At 46.2% G+C, this 15691-nt stretch overlaps 2 protein-coding genes across 2 annotated transcripts; one reads left to right on the top strand and one right to left on the bottom strand.

Annotated features, from left to right (window-relative positions):
• Window positions 1–4944: 4944 nt before the first annotated feature.
• PEX2_033410 (uncharacterized protein) lies at window positions 4945–5553 on the top strand (the record flags this gene model as incomplete). Its single annotated transcript, XM_016740616.1, has 1 exon — window positions 4945–5553. The coding sequence occupies one exon, from the start codon at window positions 4945–4947 to the stop codon at window positions 5551–5553; it is 609 nt and encodes a 202-aa protein (XP_016601268.1).
• Window positions 5554–12526: 6973 nt separating this feature from the next.
• Window positions 12527–14674, bottom strand: PEX2_033400 (fungal specific transcription factor domain-containing protein; the record flags this gene model as incomplete). The annotated part of the gene is made up of 4 exons (XM_016740615.1): window positions 12527–13586; window positions 13655–14265; window positions 14351–14439; window positions 14491–14674. The coding sequence occupies 4 exons, from the start codon at window positions 14672–14674 to the stop codon at window positions 12527–12529; spliced, it is 1944 nt and encodes a 647-aa protein (XP_016601267.1).
• Window positions 14675–15691: the final 1017 nt, after the last annotated feature.

Below are 15691 nucleotides of genomic sequence, written 5' to 3'. Positions count from 1 at the left end.
ATATAATGTCAAGTCAGAATCCTATTCCAATAATGATATATACCCTGTCTCTCCAGTACTTGTGAAAATACATAGGCTAGACTATTTCGTCAAAATAGGGACTGCAATCCGAGTAGATTCCAAAGAAATTCGGATAAAGTATGTGCCATAGAGGCGACACAAACCAGGTGTCTGCTTCCCGATTAAGTAACTTCATTTTGAGTCGTGGAGTCTTTTCCGAGTCTACCGCTTCTATGCTTTAAGCAAGTGTTACATTTTTTGGTAGTTATTATCTGAGGAATTCGGCTACAAATTGTTAATACCATCTCCTATATTATAGGGTTGTTAAGGATTGGGAAGTATCACAACCTCAACAGACCAGCTATGCATGACAAATTGTAAAGCTTTATTCGATCGCACAAACTGGCCACAGACCATAGCACGTCTTTGTCTGCACAAAAGAGGACACTGGGGAGGATGGAGAGAGATGAAACTAGCCACTCCTTCGAGACCTTCTAGTCAAACAATCTCGGTCGCAAATCCCAACAGAAGTCCCAACGATCATCTCGCAAACATCTATAACAGCCCAAATTTCAGGTACCTATTTGGAAGAGCCAAATAGGAAAGAAACACAATTCACCGCCAGTTTATCTATCCGACGTGTGCATCGGGGATAACCAGGCAACGAACCCATGTCACTTTAGCGCGACCAGGATTGTCACCACGGGATAACACCATCAATGACCCTGTTCGGATATTATCCATGCTCACTCGGTCAGGCATACGATTTTTGCCAGCCTGTACAACCAGGATGTTGCTTTTTTCTTTGCTGTCGAAATTCACCGTAGCATCTAGGCGCGTAGAGCGCGAATGTCAGTACCCAGCGGAGATTGAAACGTCGATGCGCCCGAAGTATTCATGCCCGGCATTGTACAGGAACAACGGCTTGACATGACAAAGAGATTGCTGGCTAGGCCGAAGTAGGCAAGTCGAAGAATTCCAGCGAAGACGCATCGTCTACAATGCTAACGCGGGTTCACGGCCTACCGCAGTTTCTTCGGCTTTGCACATAAGCCGTGCTGCATGTGTGTGGAAACGTTCTGGAAAATGACCACTGGAGTTAGACCACTGGAGGTAGAATGATGATTTCCGATTTCTGATTTCCATTCATGAAACGGAGATACCCCCCTTTGTTTCTGGTTTATCTTTTGCTCCGTGGGAATTTCCCAAAGCGTGTCCGGGAAAGCGACCGTGGCGACCGCATATTACCCGGTCGCAAATATCGGTCAAGGCAGATACCCTTAGTCTACTCTGTACAGGTAGTAGGTACAATGTGAGTTCTGACTCAGGATAATTTGATTGGAGTCAGCAGAAGAGATAATAGCTTCATTTTGTATCCAATGACGATGGCTGCTGTAGCGGTCTCAGAGATGGACTGTCTGATCTCGCAACCATCACAATGTTGGCGTTGGTCTAGATTACGGGCCTACGACTGTGCTATCCGTGCGGATCGAATTTCTATAAGCACAGTCCCTGTGATGAATAAGGGGGCGTTTATTGCTCTGGGATATGAAATTGACAGTTAAGTAAAGACCCAAGGACACGTCTCGGGTATACACCGTCAACCCGCCACCGCCATCACACCCTTGTTGATCGATGCAGCCGAAACCGCGGATGGTGTCCCGGAAGGATCTTAGGTTACTCACACTGCAAAGAAAAAAGGACCGTGTACGTATGTCGTAGTGCGTCCTGCGTACTTCATACAGAATGTGCTATCTCACATTCATCAAAATCTCCGCTGGCGGAATGTGGGTCAGATCCCCATGGGGTGGGTGTCTTTTCCATGGTTCAAAAATATCTTATCTTTAGTGCCGGCGGCGTCAATCCTGGATGAGTTGCATCTATCAAGAATTCATGCAGATGTGGCAAACTTGACCAAAAGTACCAAGAAATGGAATTCTTGGTGGCTATTAAGTCGGTGAGTCAAGGTGTCAGAACTTGATTCTGTCACATTTAATTTTGTACTCCTGTTTACATAGGCTAGACATCGGTCCGAGTTGATATACGGATCAGTGAATCGGGAGATTGAAATATGTCGTACCGTCTATACAGTGTGATTCAATATTCAACCTCTTCTCTTCAATGCTATTCTATTATTTATGCAAGAGCAGACCCGAACATCTGTGCCCTTGCGATTTTAGTTCAGAGATCTTGCATGTGAAGTACATGTGAACTGCATATGAGGTGCATGGTATAAACTGCAGGGAAACCGGGAAGGCCTGGAAGGGGCTAGTGTGGATCTGAGCTATGCAATTCTTTTTTACAAAGGGGCTAGAGCTGGCCACACAATTCAATATGCAAATCAAGCTCCCTTCAACCCTGCATTTACTTACGTCGTTCGTACTTGGATTCGGTCTACAATAACCAATCCACAAATATGTGCATGCAAAGCTAAATTGTATGGTTTGGCCTTTGATCCAAGCTGAGTTTCACTCTGCTACATCGAGAAAAAAAACATAGCCGAGGTAGAACCGATAGACCGGGCTCTAGCTTTCACTCTCTGAAACAGAGCTTTTGTGCCCAACATACCGAGTATTCTCCGGGAGATTAATATGCTTGTCAATCAAATCAATATTAGTACCCGAATCCCCCAGCGCGGAATTACCTGTCTCCACCATGAAACCCAGGAGACAGGTTAGAGGGCATGCATTGAAAATCTATTGAAGCACCGAGAACCTGGAAAGGGGCAAAGATTTGAACGCGACGCGCTCGACGGATCTTGAACCGCGGCCCGCCCCTCATCCAACAAGCTTCTCACATGCCGGGTGAACTATAGTCGATATGATTTCATTGCGAGTGGAGTACGGAGTAGCCGGGGATTCAACGGTGTTGTACCGAGCTGTCGCGTCGATCTGAATTTGATTTCCTGGGTCAGTCGCTGCCCCCCCCCCCGCTTGACCCCTTTCCAAAGACTTGCCCAGCTTCCCCGGCGGGCCGGGACGCGGAAGCATCAGTTACGGAGTGAGAGGACGTAGGAGGCGCGGGGGATTTGCATTTCACATTCCGTTGGCGCTGTTGGGGAATTAGATATATAGAGTTGCCAAAGTACTCTTGCGGTCAATCCCTAGGGAATATACATCTTAAGTCTCCTCGGATATGATGAGTATGACATACGGATACGGAAGAGGGACGATCATGCGCCCGAAAAGGAGAGTGAAAATTGGTCGGGACACCCAGGATCACGGATTGATCCACTTGGGCCGGGGAAGAGCGTCACATTCTTCCCCGTAGGCACTAGGCTTGCATTAAGCAAGTCATCTGGTGCATCAGAAAGATCATAAAGACTTGAAGGTTGACAGATTGAACGGAAAGGGGCATGACATTCCGGGGGGAGAGATCTCGAAAATTAGTGTATTTGATAGATGGGAAATGTCTTTGTTTTGAGTGGTCTAGACTTGGGACGATCTAGACCGACTCAATATTCAATTTATGTTAGAAATGATTTTTGAACAAAGAGCATCCACTAGAGCCTCGGTGTGACTGTGGGGTGGCCTGTGATTTGTGCGAAAATTACATATGTAGACGGCTCTTCCTCGGGATTAATTCGATAAGGGATTTGATTAGATTCTCGCACACCTAGAACTCTATATGGTAAGGAGCACTCCATATGGAGTACTCCGTACGGAGCAGAACGGTAGCATCTGGCGGCAAATTAAAATATGCCGAGGAAGTGCATTTATCCGCTGTAAAACCGGGCAAACAGGCGGGAGAAGCTCCGAGGTAGTAGTAGGAACCGTTGGTTTCCAATCCTTAACCTTCCTTTTTCATCTAGATTGTAGACTAAGGGCTTCTAGACTGGAAATCGAACCCTCCACGGACTTTAGACTGAGCCGAGTGTGGAGACACGGGAGAACTTCCTTCTACCAACTCCGCTGTTTAAAAGACAGAGGATACTTCGTTCTCCCGTGGGTGTAGATTTCTCTTCAACTTATCACAAGTACTTTCGATTCTCATCGGTGTTGACGTGTTGGATCGTGACCGCCAAACGCCTAAACCTGATTCCTCAAAACGTTGATCAGGGCTGCAAATTCCATTTAGGCCTGCAGCTGCCGCGACTTTTGTTTCCTTCCCCCCGAACGAAGCGGTGAATCCGAGGCATGATCATTGGAGAATTATCATCGGGACTGGAACATACTCCAAACAATCCGATTTTAAGATCAGACCAGATCTTGAACTTTCCAAGATTGTTGGGCAGCCCTTTCGGGGAATCCTCGATCTGCCGCAAGGGGGAATTGTGGAAATCTAGGATTTGCTGATATCAGATTCTCTCGATCTTTGTATACAATATACATTATACAAATATCTGTGTCAGACTTGTCAGAGTCGGAGTGTGGCAGGAAAAAAAACCAGCGCTAAACCGGGGATCCGATCTTTCCCCGTGTGTCAGAAATTCAGAAATTCGATACATCTGGAAATTCTCAAATAAAAAAATACAAATAAATTCCCAAAAGGGATTTTATTTTATTTTATTATTTTTCGTTTGCTTGGGTCGATCAGTTCTTCCAAGGTTGGAAGGTTGATCGACAGCCCTTTGTTTGCGGAAACCTCCTTCCGCCTGATTGTCCTGATTTATTTGTTATTTGATTTATTCTCTTATCCTCTTTTTTTATTTTTTTATTTTTTTATTTCCTGTTTCGGGTTTTTCCTTTATTTCTTTTTTCTTTTTTGGAATTTGATTTCTCGACTGCAAGGGTGTCGGGAAGTCTAGAAGTCTTTCCCCGGCTTTGATCTTTGATATCTATTTGTGTGTGCCCTTCTCACCGATCATTGATAAACAACCCTCCTCGGCCCTTCTTCATTCTTCACTTCGCCTTACACCTTACACCTCCACACTGTTGTCTCTCTAACCCACTGGGCCCTGGTACTGCCAACCCTTTTCAACATTTACTCAACATCTCCGCCACCATGATTCCTATTCAGTCACGTCTACATGAGATGTCGCTCCCCAAGGCGGCGGCTCCTATCGCCAGCACAGATCCAGCACAACCCACCTTTGCCTGGAGTGGCAGCGCCTCGTCTTCCATGTCGAGTCCTTTCGCCCCTCCACCAACTCCTAGCGACTCCCTCCTCGATATCAGCCCACGCAAATCCTCTTTCTCTAGCGAGATGGGAGCAGCATATGCCTTCCCCTCCTGGCCCAACCGCCCCTCGCTTTCCAGCAACAACTCCGCCGATTCATGTGCCAGCGCCTTTCTCTCTGACGACGACCTCCTGTGGATGCCAGAGAACTCGGCCGCTGAGCAGGCAGTAGACGAAGCTATCAACCAGGACGCCGGTACCATCTGCTCCGTGACCATGGAACAGCAACTTCAGCGCATGCGCGCTATCGCCGAACAAGAAGATCGGGCCAACTTCCTTGCCAAGGTTGAAGCTCACGCCCGGGCAACCCAAGCCCTCCGTACAGCAAAGCAGAGCATTGTGGCAGAGCGCGAGACATCGAAGCCCAAGAAACGCCGCGTCGCGCCCACTCCGAAACGACGTGCTCACTCGGCATCCAAGGTGCTCAGTCAATAAGCTCACCGGTGATGCCCGGTGCAGCGCAGGCGCTCTCCGAATAACGCCACACTCTCTTCACAACCATGTCATTACCTCGCCTTATCTTCTAATTTCACCCCGCATGTCCCCGAGGGGTGCAGAGACCCACACCAAGCGATGCCTAATCCCGATTCATTTTCCCCTTCAACCGTGATACCCGCGAAACCGCCTCATTCCAAACTACGAATCACACTTAGAGCCCAATCTCCCAAGAAGCACAACATGCCATGTCGATCGTCAGCCACATTTGAGCTTCACCGGGTGGTATTTTGTGAATGCGACCATACCAGGGCACTGCACGGGCCGACTTCGGGACCCATCTGGGTATCCATGGGTCCATTGCCCCCCCGCGCTTACCTAATATTTCGCTGTCGGCGCTTCCAGAAATCCCACCTGGGCACTTGTTACTTCTCGTCACCTCCGTCCCTCTTGTCCTTTGCGCACACCGCTGGTTCATCTGGCTCTCTGACTCATTTTCGAACTTTCCCGTTTGTTTTTTGCTTTTTTGTTTTTTCCTTTTCAGCGAATACGTTATTCCCCCCCATCCCACGAGGATCATGTTTTCGCATGGAGTTGCAGCGCCTGATTCAGTCATCATTTGACCCTTTTTTGCCTAACCTCAGGCTTGCATCCATGGGGACCCGGTGTTTCTTTTTTTTTGATGTTCTCAGTTTTTTTATGAACCTGTTTTTTTTCCAGCGCTTTGTTCAGATACCCCGTTTTGTATACCCCCACCATTTGTTTTTCGTTATCTTCGGCGCTTTGTGATTTTTTGCAATTTCCAACAGCGCTCCAGGTCTCTGTGATCTGTTCTCGGAATATTGCCACATGCGCCATATCCCATTTGCCAATAGCCGTTCTTAGTACATTAGGTAGCCTGAACTAAGCACATTTACCATATCCCGAAACAAGAATATCCTTTCTAAAACACCAAGTAAAACTAAGAATCTAAAATAAACTCCAAGGAGTAATCTTATCCAATATCCCTAAATCAGACTATACATCGAATTTCTTCATACCCTATCCCAGCCAAGTCCTTGCCACGTTGATGTAGATGTAACGTATTGCCCGAAAATCGCACACCCTCGAAATAGAATAATCTAACAGCCGATCATCAGCCCTGCCCGCCTCGTGCCCCCCCGCGTGAGTAACCGCCTCACCTCGGCCAGCATAGAGCCCGGAACCCCGAAAATGTGAGGCTGTAACAGCTTATTGCTGTCTATGCATGACACGAGGTCCTACTGGCTGTCGTCATCGCTGAACTGCAATAGTGTAACAGTGAGATTGGGGCGGCTTTAATAATCGGCAATCGGGCGAAATGATTAATAATTATGGGACTCTATGTATATCTACATCGATTTTTAATTAGAGCGCATCGGAGAATATCGTGAAGTTACGGTTGGGGTTATTGTTCGGCTGTTTTAGTCAGATTTGGGGTCTTCCCAACATTACCCGATTCCAACATCCCAATCTTGCTGGCTTTCAACTTCTGTGCGGGATTAGTCGGCTGCGGTTAAATAAGGAATGTATACCGGGAGTTGGTACAAAGTATGGATGCTTAAATGGTACTGATATACGGGTTGGATTTTACCGCTTCACTTCTTGTTTTTCACTAGTATAAGATCTACAGTATAAATGGCTTTTAGAGAAGGTCTCGTTGCCCGCAATAGCGACCTCGCTATCAATGCTACTATTTTTTGTTGCCACCGTTCTTGGTTCATCTCTTCTGCATTTACGCTATTTGTTGTGGATGTGTTGCACCAAGCCAAAAGGTAAAGTCTCCATATTAAGTAGTCTGGGCATCACATTTCATGAATGTAGTAGGGCACATGATTCAACTCTGCTATGTTGGTTCTACCAACTCAAAAGAATCTTAGCAGATTGTGATCGAAATCACATTCCAACTAGCAGATGATATGTCTGCTTATCGGGGAAGCTTTCTGAGAGAGGATCTAGAGTATCTACAACGAAGGTGTAGATATGACTAAATATCTCTTGAATGCATGAAGAGGAAAGAAACTATTCACAAGCATGAACTAGACTAAAGAACTAGGAGCAAACAGGAAGGCATCATGTGACTAGTCATCACATGCCTTCCAACAGGTAGATCTATAGAAGGGTTCTACCATTCTACTATCTACTGTTCTATACAGGAAGAACTCCGGGATATATAAGGACGGTCATTCGTGCATCTAGTTTAGTTCTTCGTCTTCAATCATATATTGTTACTTGTGTTTGCCTTTTGAATTACTGTGACTCTCTACTTGATTATAACTTGATAACACTCACAAGCAGACCATTAATTCGCTATAGATCTATTCGGCGCTCTACCTGGCATCGTTCCTCGATATCTCAAAAGGAACCATCCTACAGTAAGGCCTGTTAGGCAACAGTACGGTTGAGAGAACAGATCGTTGACGTTGGATACAAGCATTAAGGCAAGTATACCCGGAACCTATCTAACCTAACTGTGACCACTTTGCAGTGCAAAACATAATGCTCTGACAAATATCATAATCCGAAAACAAGGTGCCAAGCTTTCTCCGTGTGGCTATCATTTGAGGGCTCCTAAGAGACTCTTTCATTTTGCCAAATTCTCCATGTATTGATTGAAGGTGGAACATTCTGGCCCTGGGATAGTCCGAACAACTCAAAGGCAAGTAAAACCATGTCCTTTTTGGCTAGAAGCATATCGAATGGACCCGGTGGAGTGCATTTAACGTATAGAGCAGCGCTGCAAACTTCTTCAGTAGGCTTTGCTCGCTTGCCTGCAGGTTGTCAGGCATCTTTATTTGTCTCCATGGAGCTATATAGAGAGCACCATGGTAGTAGGTAGACCCAACAACTTTTATCTATCTCTCTGCTTCTTCTTTTTCTTCTTTGTAGTCATGCAGAGTACGTACACCAACATTTTCCTTCTATCTTTCTTTTTTAGACGATTCCAAATACAAATCTTGGATTGACACAGGTAAAAGCTTAAGATCTTTGTCTTGGCCCCGAGGCGTAGCTGATCCTGTCAAGTCTGTCCACTGCGTTGAAAAATCTTCCGGAGCCATGTTTATATCCAGGATATCTCAACTGAGAAGATGTGACCCTGGGAGATACGCTATGTATTTAGGCTGATTTATGGATGCAGTCTATTAGACATGTTTCTGAAGGACCCACCATAAGTCTGACGTTGGTTGGCTGTCGTATATTCGTACACTAAACTAAAATAGGCTGAGGCTTCCCCCTGCTATAATATAGATTCTGCTCACACACACGGTTTGGGGGGCCCATCAGACCGATGTTGATTGACTATATTTAATAATTATTTAAGTGTCCTTGGAACTTTCTAGTTATAAAAGGAAGGTCACTCCCAGATCTGCCACAAAGTCTACCTACATCTTCAAGTTTGACAAACAGCTCTTAGCAATTACATATCTTCACAAGTTGACTATTATCCTCATCGTGTGGCTCAATAACACCTTTCCTCCTTCCACCTTACACTATGACCGAGTCCGGGGGAAAAGTTGATTTTCAACTCTACCGATATATTCCTTCCGTTGCCGCCGCCGTGATCTTCATCGTCCTGTTTGTCCTAACGACTCTCTACCATATTTACCAGCTTACTAAAAGCCGCTCCTGGTACTTCATTGCATTCGTCTTGGGTGGAATATGTAAGTCCCTCTCAGTATCATGCCCCGCTTCTCCGGTGAAAGAAATTTCATACTGACCATAACGATCTTACAGTTCAGATAATTGGGTATATAGCACGCGCATTGGCACATACGAACATCAAAAGTGTGCCCATTTATTCGATCCAAACAATCCTTATCTTACTAGCGCCCCCGCTATACGCTGCATCTATCTATATGGTTCTCGGAAGATTGATTACGCATCTTCGTGCGGAAAGTTACAGTATGGTCCCATTGAGATGGATGACAAGAATTTTCGTTACGGGTGATGCAATTGCATTTTTGATGCAGGCAGCAGGTACGTTTTACGGGCCCCTACTAGCTTAGTGTATATAGTTTCGAAACATAACGTGGTACTAAGAATCATTTACAGGAGGGGGCATTATGGCGAGCGGTACAATCAGTGCAATGAAGACCGGAGAAAACATCACGATTGGTGGCCTCTGTGTGCAACTTGTCTTCTTCTCATTTTTCGTACTCACATCACTTTTATTCCATATCCGCATACGCTCGAAGCCGACTCAGCAAGCCATCCAAGCGAGGGAAGGCCACAACCGGCTTATCAGCTGGAGCTGGGAGTCCGTTCTCTGGGGGCTTTACATTACCAGTTTTTTAATCTTGGTTCGATCGGTTTTCCGTCTCATCGAATATACGCAAGGGAATGACGGCTACTTGATTAGCCATGAGGTCTTTATGTATTGTTTCGACTCGACACTGATGTTTTTCGCGATGGTGGCGATGAATGTGCTTCACCCGTCTGTGATATTGTCCTCTACCCAAATGAATGGCCATCATTCTTTGAGATCTCTGCCACAGATGCAGTAGAATTTTGAGTGCCAAGAAGATAAGCTAGAAGTGGAGGAGAAGGTTTAGGGGAACTGTGTTGGTTTTAGACAATAAAATAGGCTTGGTACATGTTTGGACGGTAGGCACTCATTGTATCTAGGCTTGAATTTTTTCCATAGACTTCTAGAGAGAACGTATTAGACCCAGGAATTCAATATCTCAACCCAGCCCTGAGCGGTATCGTGGATTGCTACCTCGCGTGACCGTCCAGTATGCTAGGGGTCTAATTCAAATCAACCAAGCCACACACATTTCTTGGCCAAATAACCCACTTCTTTAATTCCGAAGGCAAACTCTCCGTTATTTCATTGAGGAGTGGTTCGTGCCAACAACGTAAAAACCAGTAGCCAGCGAGATGATGCAAAATTATACAGTAGTGTGCTAGAAGCACCAATGAAAGGGGCGTCGGTTGCATGAAGAGATGAATGGAGTCTCGCTGAAGCATAATAGGCCACACGAAAGCTGCTCCAGGCTCCAATGGTTGGCTCGCGATGCGCATGAAGCGAAATGATGTCTCTAATTTTGTCAAAGCATTTAGATACTCGTTCTGCTCCTGAGGTTCGAAGTTTTGACACTTGATGAGATCCGCCAAGTCAGAAAACCTCGCTTCCTCGGTTGAGGCTTGATTGGTGTCGTGAGAACTTAGATACTTGTTAGTCCATGATTCAGATCATAACTAATAGTGCACATCTTGTGTGAATGGTACCTTGATAGATCGTTGATGAGGCAATAATCCTCGTGTAGCAAGGATTTCAAAGGACTTTGATGGATCTCAACACGATATGGAGCGAGGATGCTTTCTACCCCCCGGCACATGTTGAAAATTTCTATCAGCATTTCAATATGTGACGTTGAGCTTTTTTGGGTAGGTGGTGAGCGCCTTTCCATAGCAGATTTCGCGCAAACATGGATAACCATAAGGGATGAAAGGCCAAACAAGGGGACACAGTCCTCTATTGATATGTTGGTGAGCTTCTCCCTGAAGCGAGCAAGGGATGTTTGCAGATGATATGTAGATAAGCTAGCGTAATCATGCCCTTTCTCATCGTTCAGCGAATCCAAATGTAAAGCTGAAAGTGCGAGCAAGCCATGCATAAGGTAGTCACATGAATAAGCCTCCTTGGGAAGCGCGATAGCCCAAGCATCCTGGATATCGTTACGATATGAGAGTGTCTTGGCAACTGACGTGCTGAAGTGATGCATCAGCTCCAGGTCTCGAGCTTCAAAGTCGGCTGTCCTAACTAAACTATGTAGGAATGGCCCTGTAAGTGATTTCATCGCGCCAATCACTGGAGTAGAATCGGTTTGGTCTACCTCGGGCATTGATACCTTTGGGCAAACCAGGCTCCGTTGTTGCTTTTTTTGGTTCGTCCAATAGATACAGTCACTGTGATACTTGAGGCAATTGTGACAAGGTTGTTGCTCATTACACTACAACAAGATATTAGTAAGCTTGAAACAACCTGGGGTCAGGGTTGAATACCTTCACTCTGCGTCTCTTGCATTCGGTGCAGCCATTGCGCGATTTCTGGTGAGGTCTTCGACTCGGCATGGTGACCTCTTGGCCTTGCGCTTGGGTGCTAACACTAAATTAACATGGAGAAGATCATTCCACACGACGAAGTGGTCTTATTCCGACCGGGGACTAAATTTTCTGGCAGAAATTGGCAGCCTAGTGATTTTAGTATCACGTGTTTTTGATTGGATATCATATCACAACAGAGCCAACAGAGCCAACAGAGCCAAGAGAGCCAGGTGCAGTGATCGCATTATTAATGACCGAAGAACATTCTGTACTGAAGGTCAACAATGTCTATTGTGACCACGAACACAAACAGGCCCGCACGGCCTTCTTCATTATTGCGTGGATACTATTTCAGCATGCTGCTCATCCTCATTTCTTTGCGTTACTAGGCATACTGCTAGCAGTGTGGGTGTATTCGTTATCTCATTCTGGCTCGTCTGTTGGCATGTAAGCCGTTCTACGAGGCCCTCTACATATCCTTTGATTCGCTCAACCAAATTGGCCTCGGAAATTCCTTCCTGCCATGTGAACCCCAATACTAATCTGCCATCTGGTCCAGCGAGAGCGCTGATCGTGATCGCTGCACTGCACACTCTTACACTTTGGTTGAACACTATAGGCGACACCCTCATCTGCTTTATTCTTAATACCACCCTATTCCTTGGCGACATCACCACTCTGTCAGTTGGTTAATTATATCTCAACTAGATCAAAGATTTGACTAAAATCTCCCAGACCAGGTTGATGGCTAAGAGAAAGGGAGGCGAAAAGAAAGGCGGGAAAGAACGCCTAGTGAAACTCGATCCTGACGACAACTACAATGCCATCAAGGTAGAAGGACAAATATCCGAAGATCTATCTATTTGCCTTCAAAAACGGCTCCTTGTATTGGAGCACTCTACCATTAGAGTGGTTGATTTATGACCCAATCGGAACCCTCAGGTTGAGGGTCACCCAACCAATCCTGGGCTAGTGCCAAATCGTAGTCTAGCCCAGGGATGGCGGCAAATTCAACCAGCTCATCAGGGAAAGACGAGAAAAATCCATCAAAAGAAGGAACAGAGTTAGGAGAGCGCTGTTCAGACGGCATGTCCAAATTTGTCGAGACGGGGACATCGCTATTATCAAGCGGATCACCTCTCCAAAGTTTTGCCCATTCTTTAAATTGATCATAGCCCGTTGTATGATCTGTCACGCTGCTCTGCTCTGCCACGGTATGACTATACAGCCGTTGCCTTGCCCGCTCAAGCGCTTCGATGACAGCCACTTCAGATCGCGCAGATTCTAGCCCGGGACAAATCTGACGGATAAGCCCCATGCCTTGAGTCAAGACACTGGAGATCCTGGTTGTTGGTTCGTTGATGCTATGGGCAATGAGCGCCAATAAAGCAACGCGACACCCATTGAATTCGGTGTATGAGACGCGTGCGAGGCCGACGGAATCTTGTAAAAGCTGACAAAGCTCGATCACTCTAAGTGCCGCATGAAGTGAGTCTTGTCGAAGAGTGTTCACAATATCCGGGACTTCGTGAACGGTTGAATCCGAGTCCAGGTTGAATGACCCAGATGTGGCTTGAGATATGATGAAAGGACGGCCCATATAGATCAAAGTTGTCCTGTAATAAATTTCAAGGTGCACATTGCAACGAAAGTATGCTCCGGCAGGAGCGAGATGTCGGCAGTGGGTCTCAGTGGGAAGACCCTCCCACCATGAGCTTAGTCGATCGCGGGTTGTAGCAAGTTGCCGAAGATATCTTTTCTTTCTGGCCCTCTGGCAACGCCGCAGGGACCTCATCGCTTCCGCAGCCTTTGCCAAATAATTTGTCAAGACGATCGTAGCAGTGAAGTTGGGTAGGTTGGTCAATTGGTCAGTTGGTCGTAGAGCCGGAAGATCGACAGGCATGGGGGTATCGATTTCGATCGGAGACACAGATACAGGACGGCCATGTAGAATACCGATGCGACTTTCCGGGCAGTTAGAACGGGTTGCACTTCGTATTTGGAGATTTTGGGCTATTTAGAGCATTCCTACCTTTCCAGCGAATATGCAGACCACCAAAGGCGATTTCGCACCTCAACCATATTTGGGGCAACATTGCCTTCAAACAGCTTGCGGTGCATGCCGTTTTGAATTGCCATCTTAATTGCGAGGCCATAGTAAATGTACGCCAAGCCTGCTGTGTCGATTGGCAAGGTATACACACCCAGAAGTAAGAAGGCCTGGACAGTCTCCACACTTGCAACCGTGATAAGATCCGGAATGAGTCGACAAGAAAACCGATAGAGCTCCAACCCTATTTGGTCATCAGGACTAGTTTCAGTAGTAGAGACACTACTACCAGGTATCGATTTAGTCTGCATATGCGCAAACTGTGTGCCGATTGCGAAAGTCATGAGAAGAGTGCATATCCAGCCAGCGTCATTGATCGATAGAGGGTGCTCAGTGGCATAGTAGAAGTCCAACTTCTCGCGGAAAGTAGCTTCATGAAAGTAAAAATAATTAGTTTGACTGAATTTCAAAAAAGCGGTTGTCAGGAATTCTGCGATATGTTTTGGGGGGAGATATGTTTTAGCAAGGGCGACACAAGAGCCAGATGACTGCAGAGCAGTAGCTCGAAAGAAACCTTCGGTCTGGTCAAGATTCTGAATTTCCTTTATTAGCAACGGACATTACAAATTTCATCGAGGTCCTTATTGGTAAGTTAACGGTAGAGCTCACTGGGCGTACCTTGCTTTGCTCTCTCTTTTCCCCAAGACTTTGTAGTCGCCGTCCGAGCATTCTGGAGAAGTTCCAATGAGACAACTCCCCCGAATAATCTTTGGAGTCATGTCAACTAGGTAAAAGCCAAACTCAGGATATCGACATACGCATTGTGCTAGTTGAAAGAGGATCAATAGAGTAGTCATTTGTCGGGGTAGACTCGTTTGAATCAACTGAATCACTATCCGACTGCTCCTGTCCCTGACCCTGATCTAGGGTGTCTGCAATTTTCTGCAGGTTGCTAGTCTCGAAAGAGACGTCACCCAGCAAGTGAGTGATAATTCGTTTCATTTGAAATTCGTTGGCGTGCTGTTCTAACGGCTCTCTGGCACTTTCAAAAGGATGAGTTATTGATTCCAGATGCAGCAAGATTCTTGAAAGCGGCTCACCCTGATTCGTCATTCCGGACTACTGGTATTTTTCTGTGATTACCACTCTCAAAACGGCATGTCCTTTGATGCTGTTGGCACCGAGCACAAGGATTGCCACCTCCGCCTTTTCAGTTGGATCAGTCAGTTGGTGTTAAAGGTGGCTACAGGCCCAAGCTGTGACGACATAATGGGTGAAAAAGTACATTTTTCTTTATGTTGGCGACAAGGCAAGCATCTGAGCCGCAGACAGTTAGCCCTATTGGAACTTGGTCTCGATTGTGTGTCCTTACGCTTGTGCCGCCCTCTTTCGCAACGAGTCAGGTACACGGGGTCGCCGTTGTCTGCCCTTGCGTATTTTGGTGCTTGGCTCAGTCATGATAACATAGGGCAAGAACCTGATGTTCCCGGGGCGTAATAATCAAGGTGGTGGAGGATATTTACTACCATTGTGGTGGTTCATTATTGGCCCTAGGTCCACCCGTGGATGTAGGCAAAAATGACGTAAGCGACATTTTGATGGTCTTTGGATAAGCGATAAGCGATAACGACAAGAGATGTTACGGGTACAGCTTCATGGACCAAAACAAGCTTTCATCTGTCAAACATCTCTTCAACAAGATGTCCAGTGGAGGCTGCAATTATGTTGAAATTTGTTTCTTTTTGTTTTGTTGCATTCAAGAGTCTATCGCTGTTTGCTGAAACATGTAAGCTAAATTTTACTCATCATGTATGCGCAAGATTAATATATATCTTGGTTCATCGGCTTACTACTTTAGGAACACGGCCATATAATTAACTAACCTCGCAATGATAGCAGTTAATCTTTCGTTGCGTCTAAGTCGAGACGACAAGTGCTATGTGAGGTAGTTAGGTACTGCTTTGGGCCCACGCGGGTACATGTACCCGGACAGGGGTGGGGGGGGGGGGGGGGGGGGGG

The sequence above is a fragment of the Penicillium expansum genome (genome assembly GCF_000769745.1).
Source record: "Penicillium expansum strain MD-8 chromosome Unknown contig102, whole genome shotgun sequence".
Lineage (NCBI taxonomy): Eukaryota > Fungi > Ascomycota > Eurotiomycetes > Eurotiales > Aspergillaceae > Penicillium > Penicillium expansum.
Note: the sequence above shows the minus strand (reverse complement) of the source record. Positions and strands in the feature narration are given on the sequence as shown.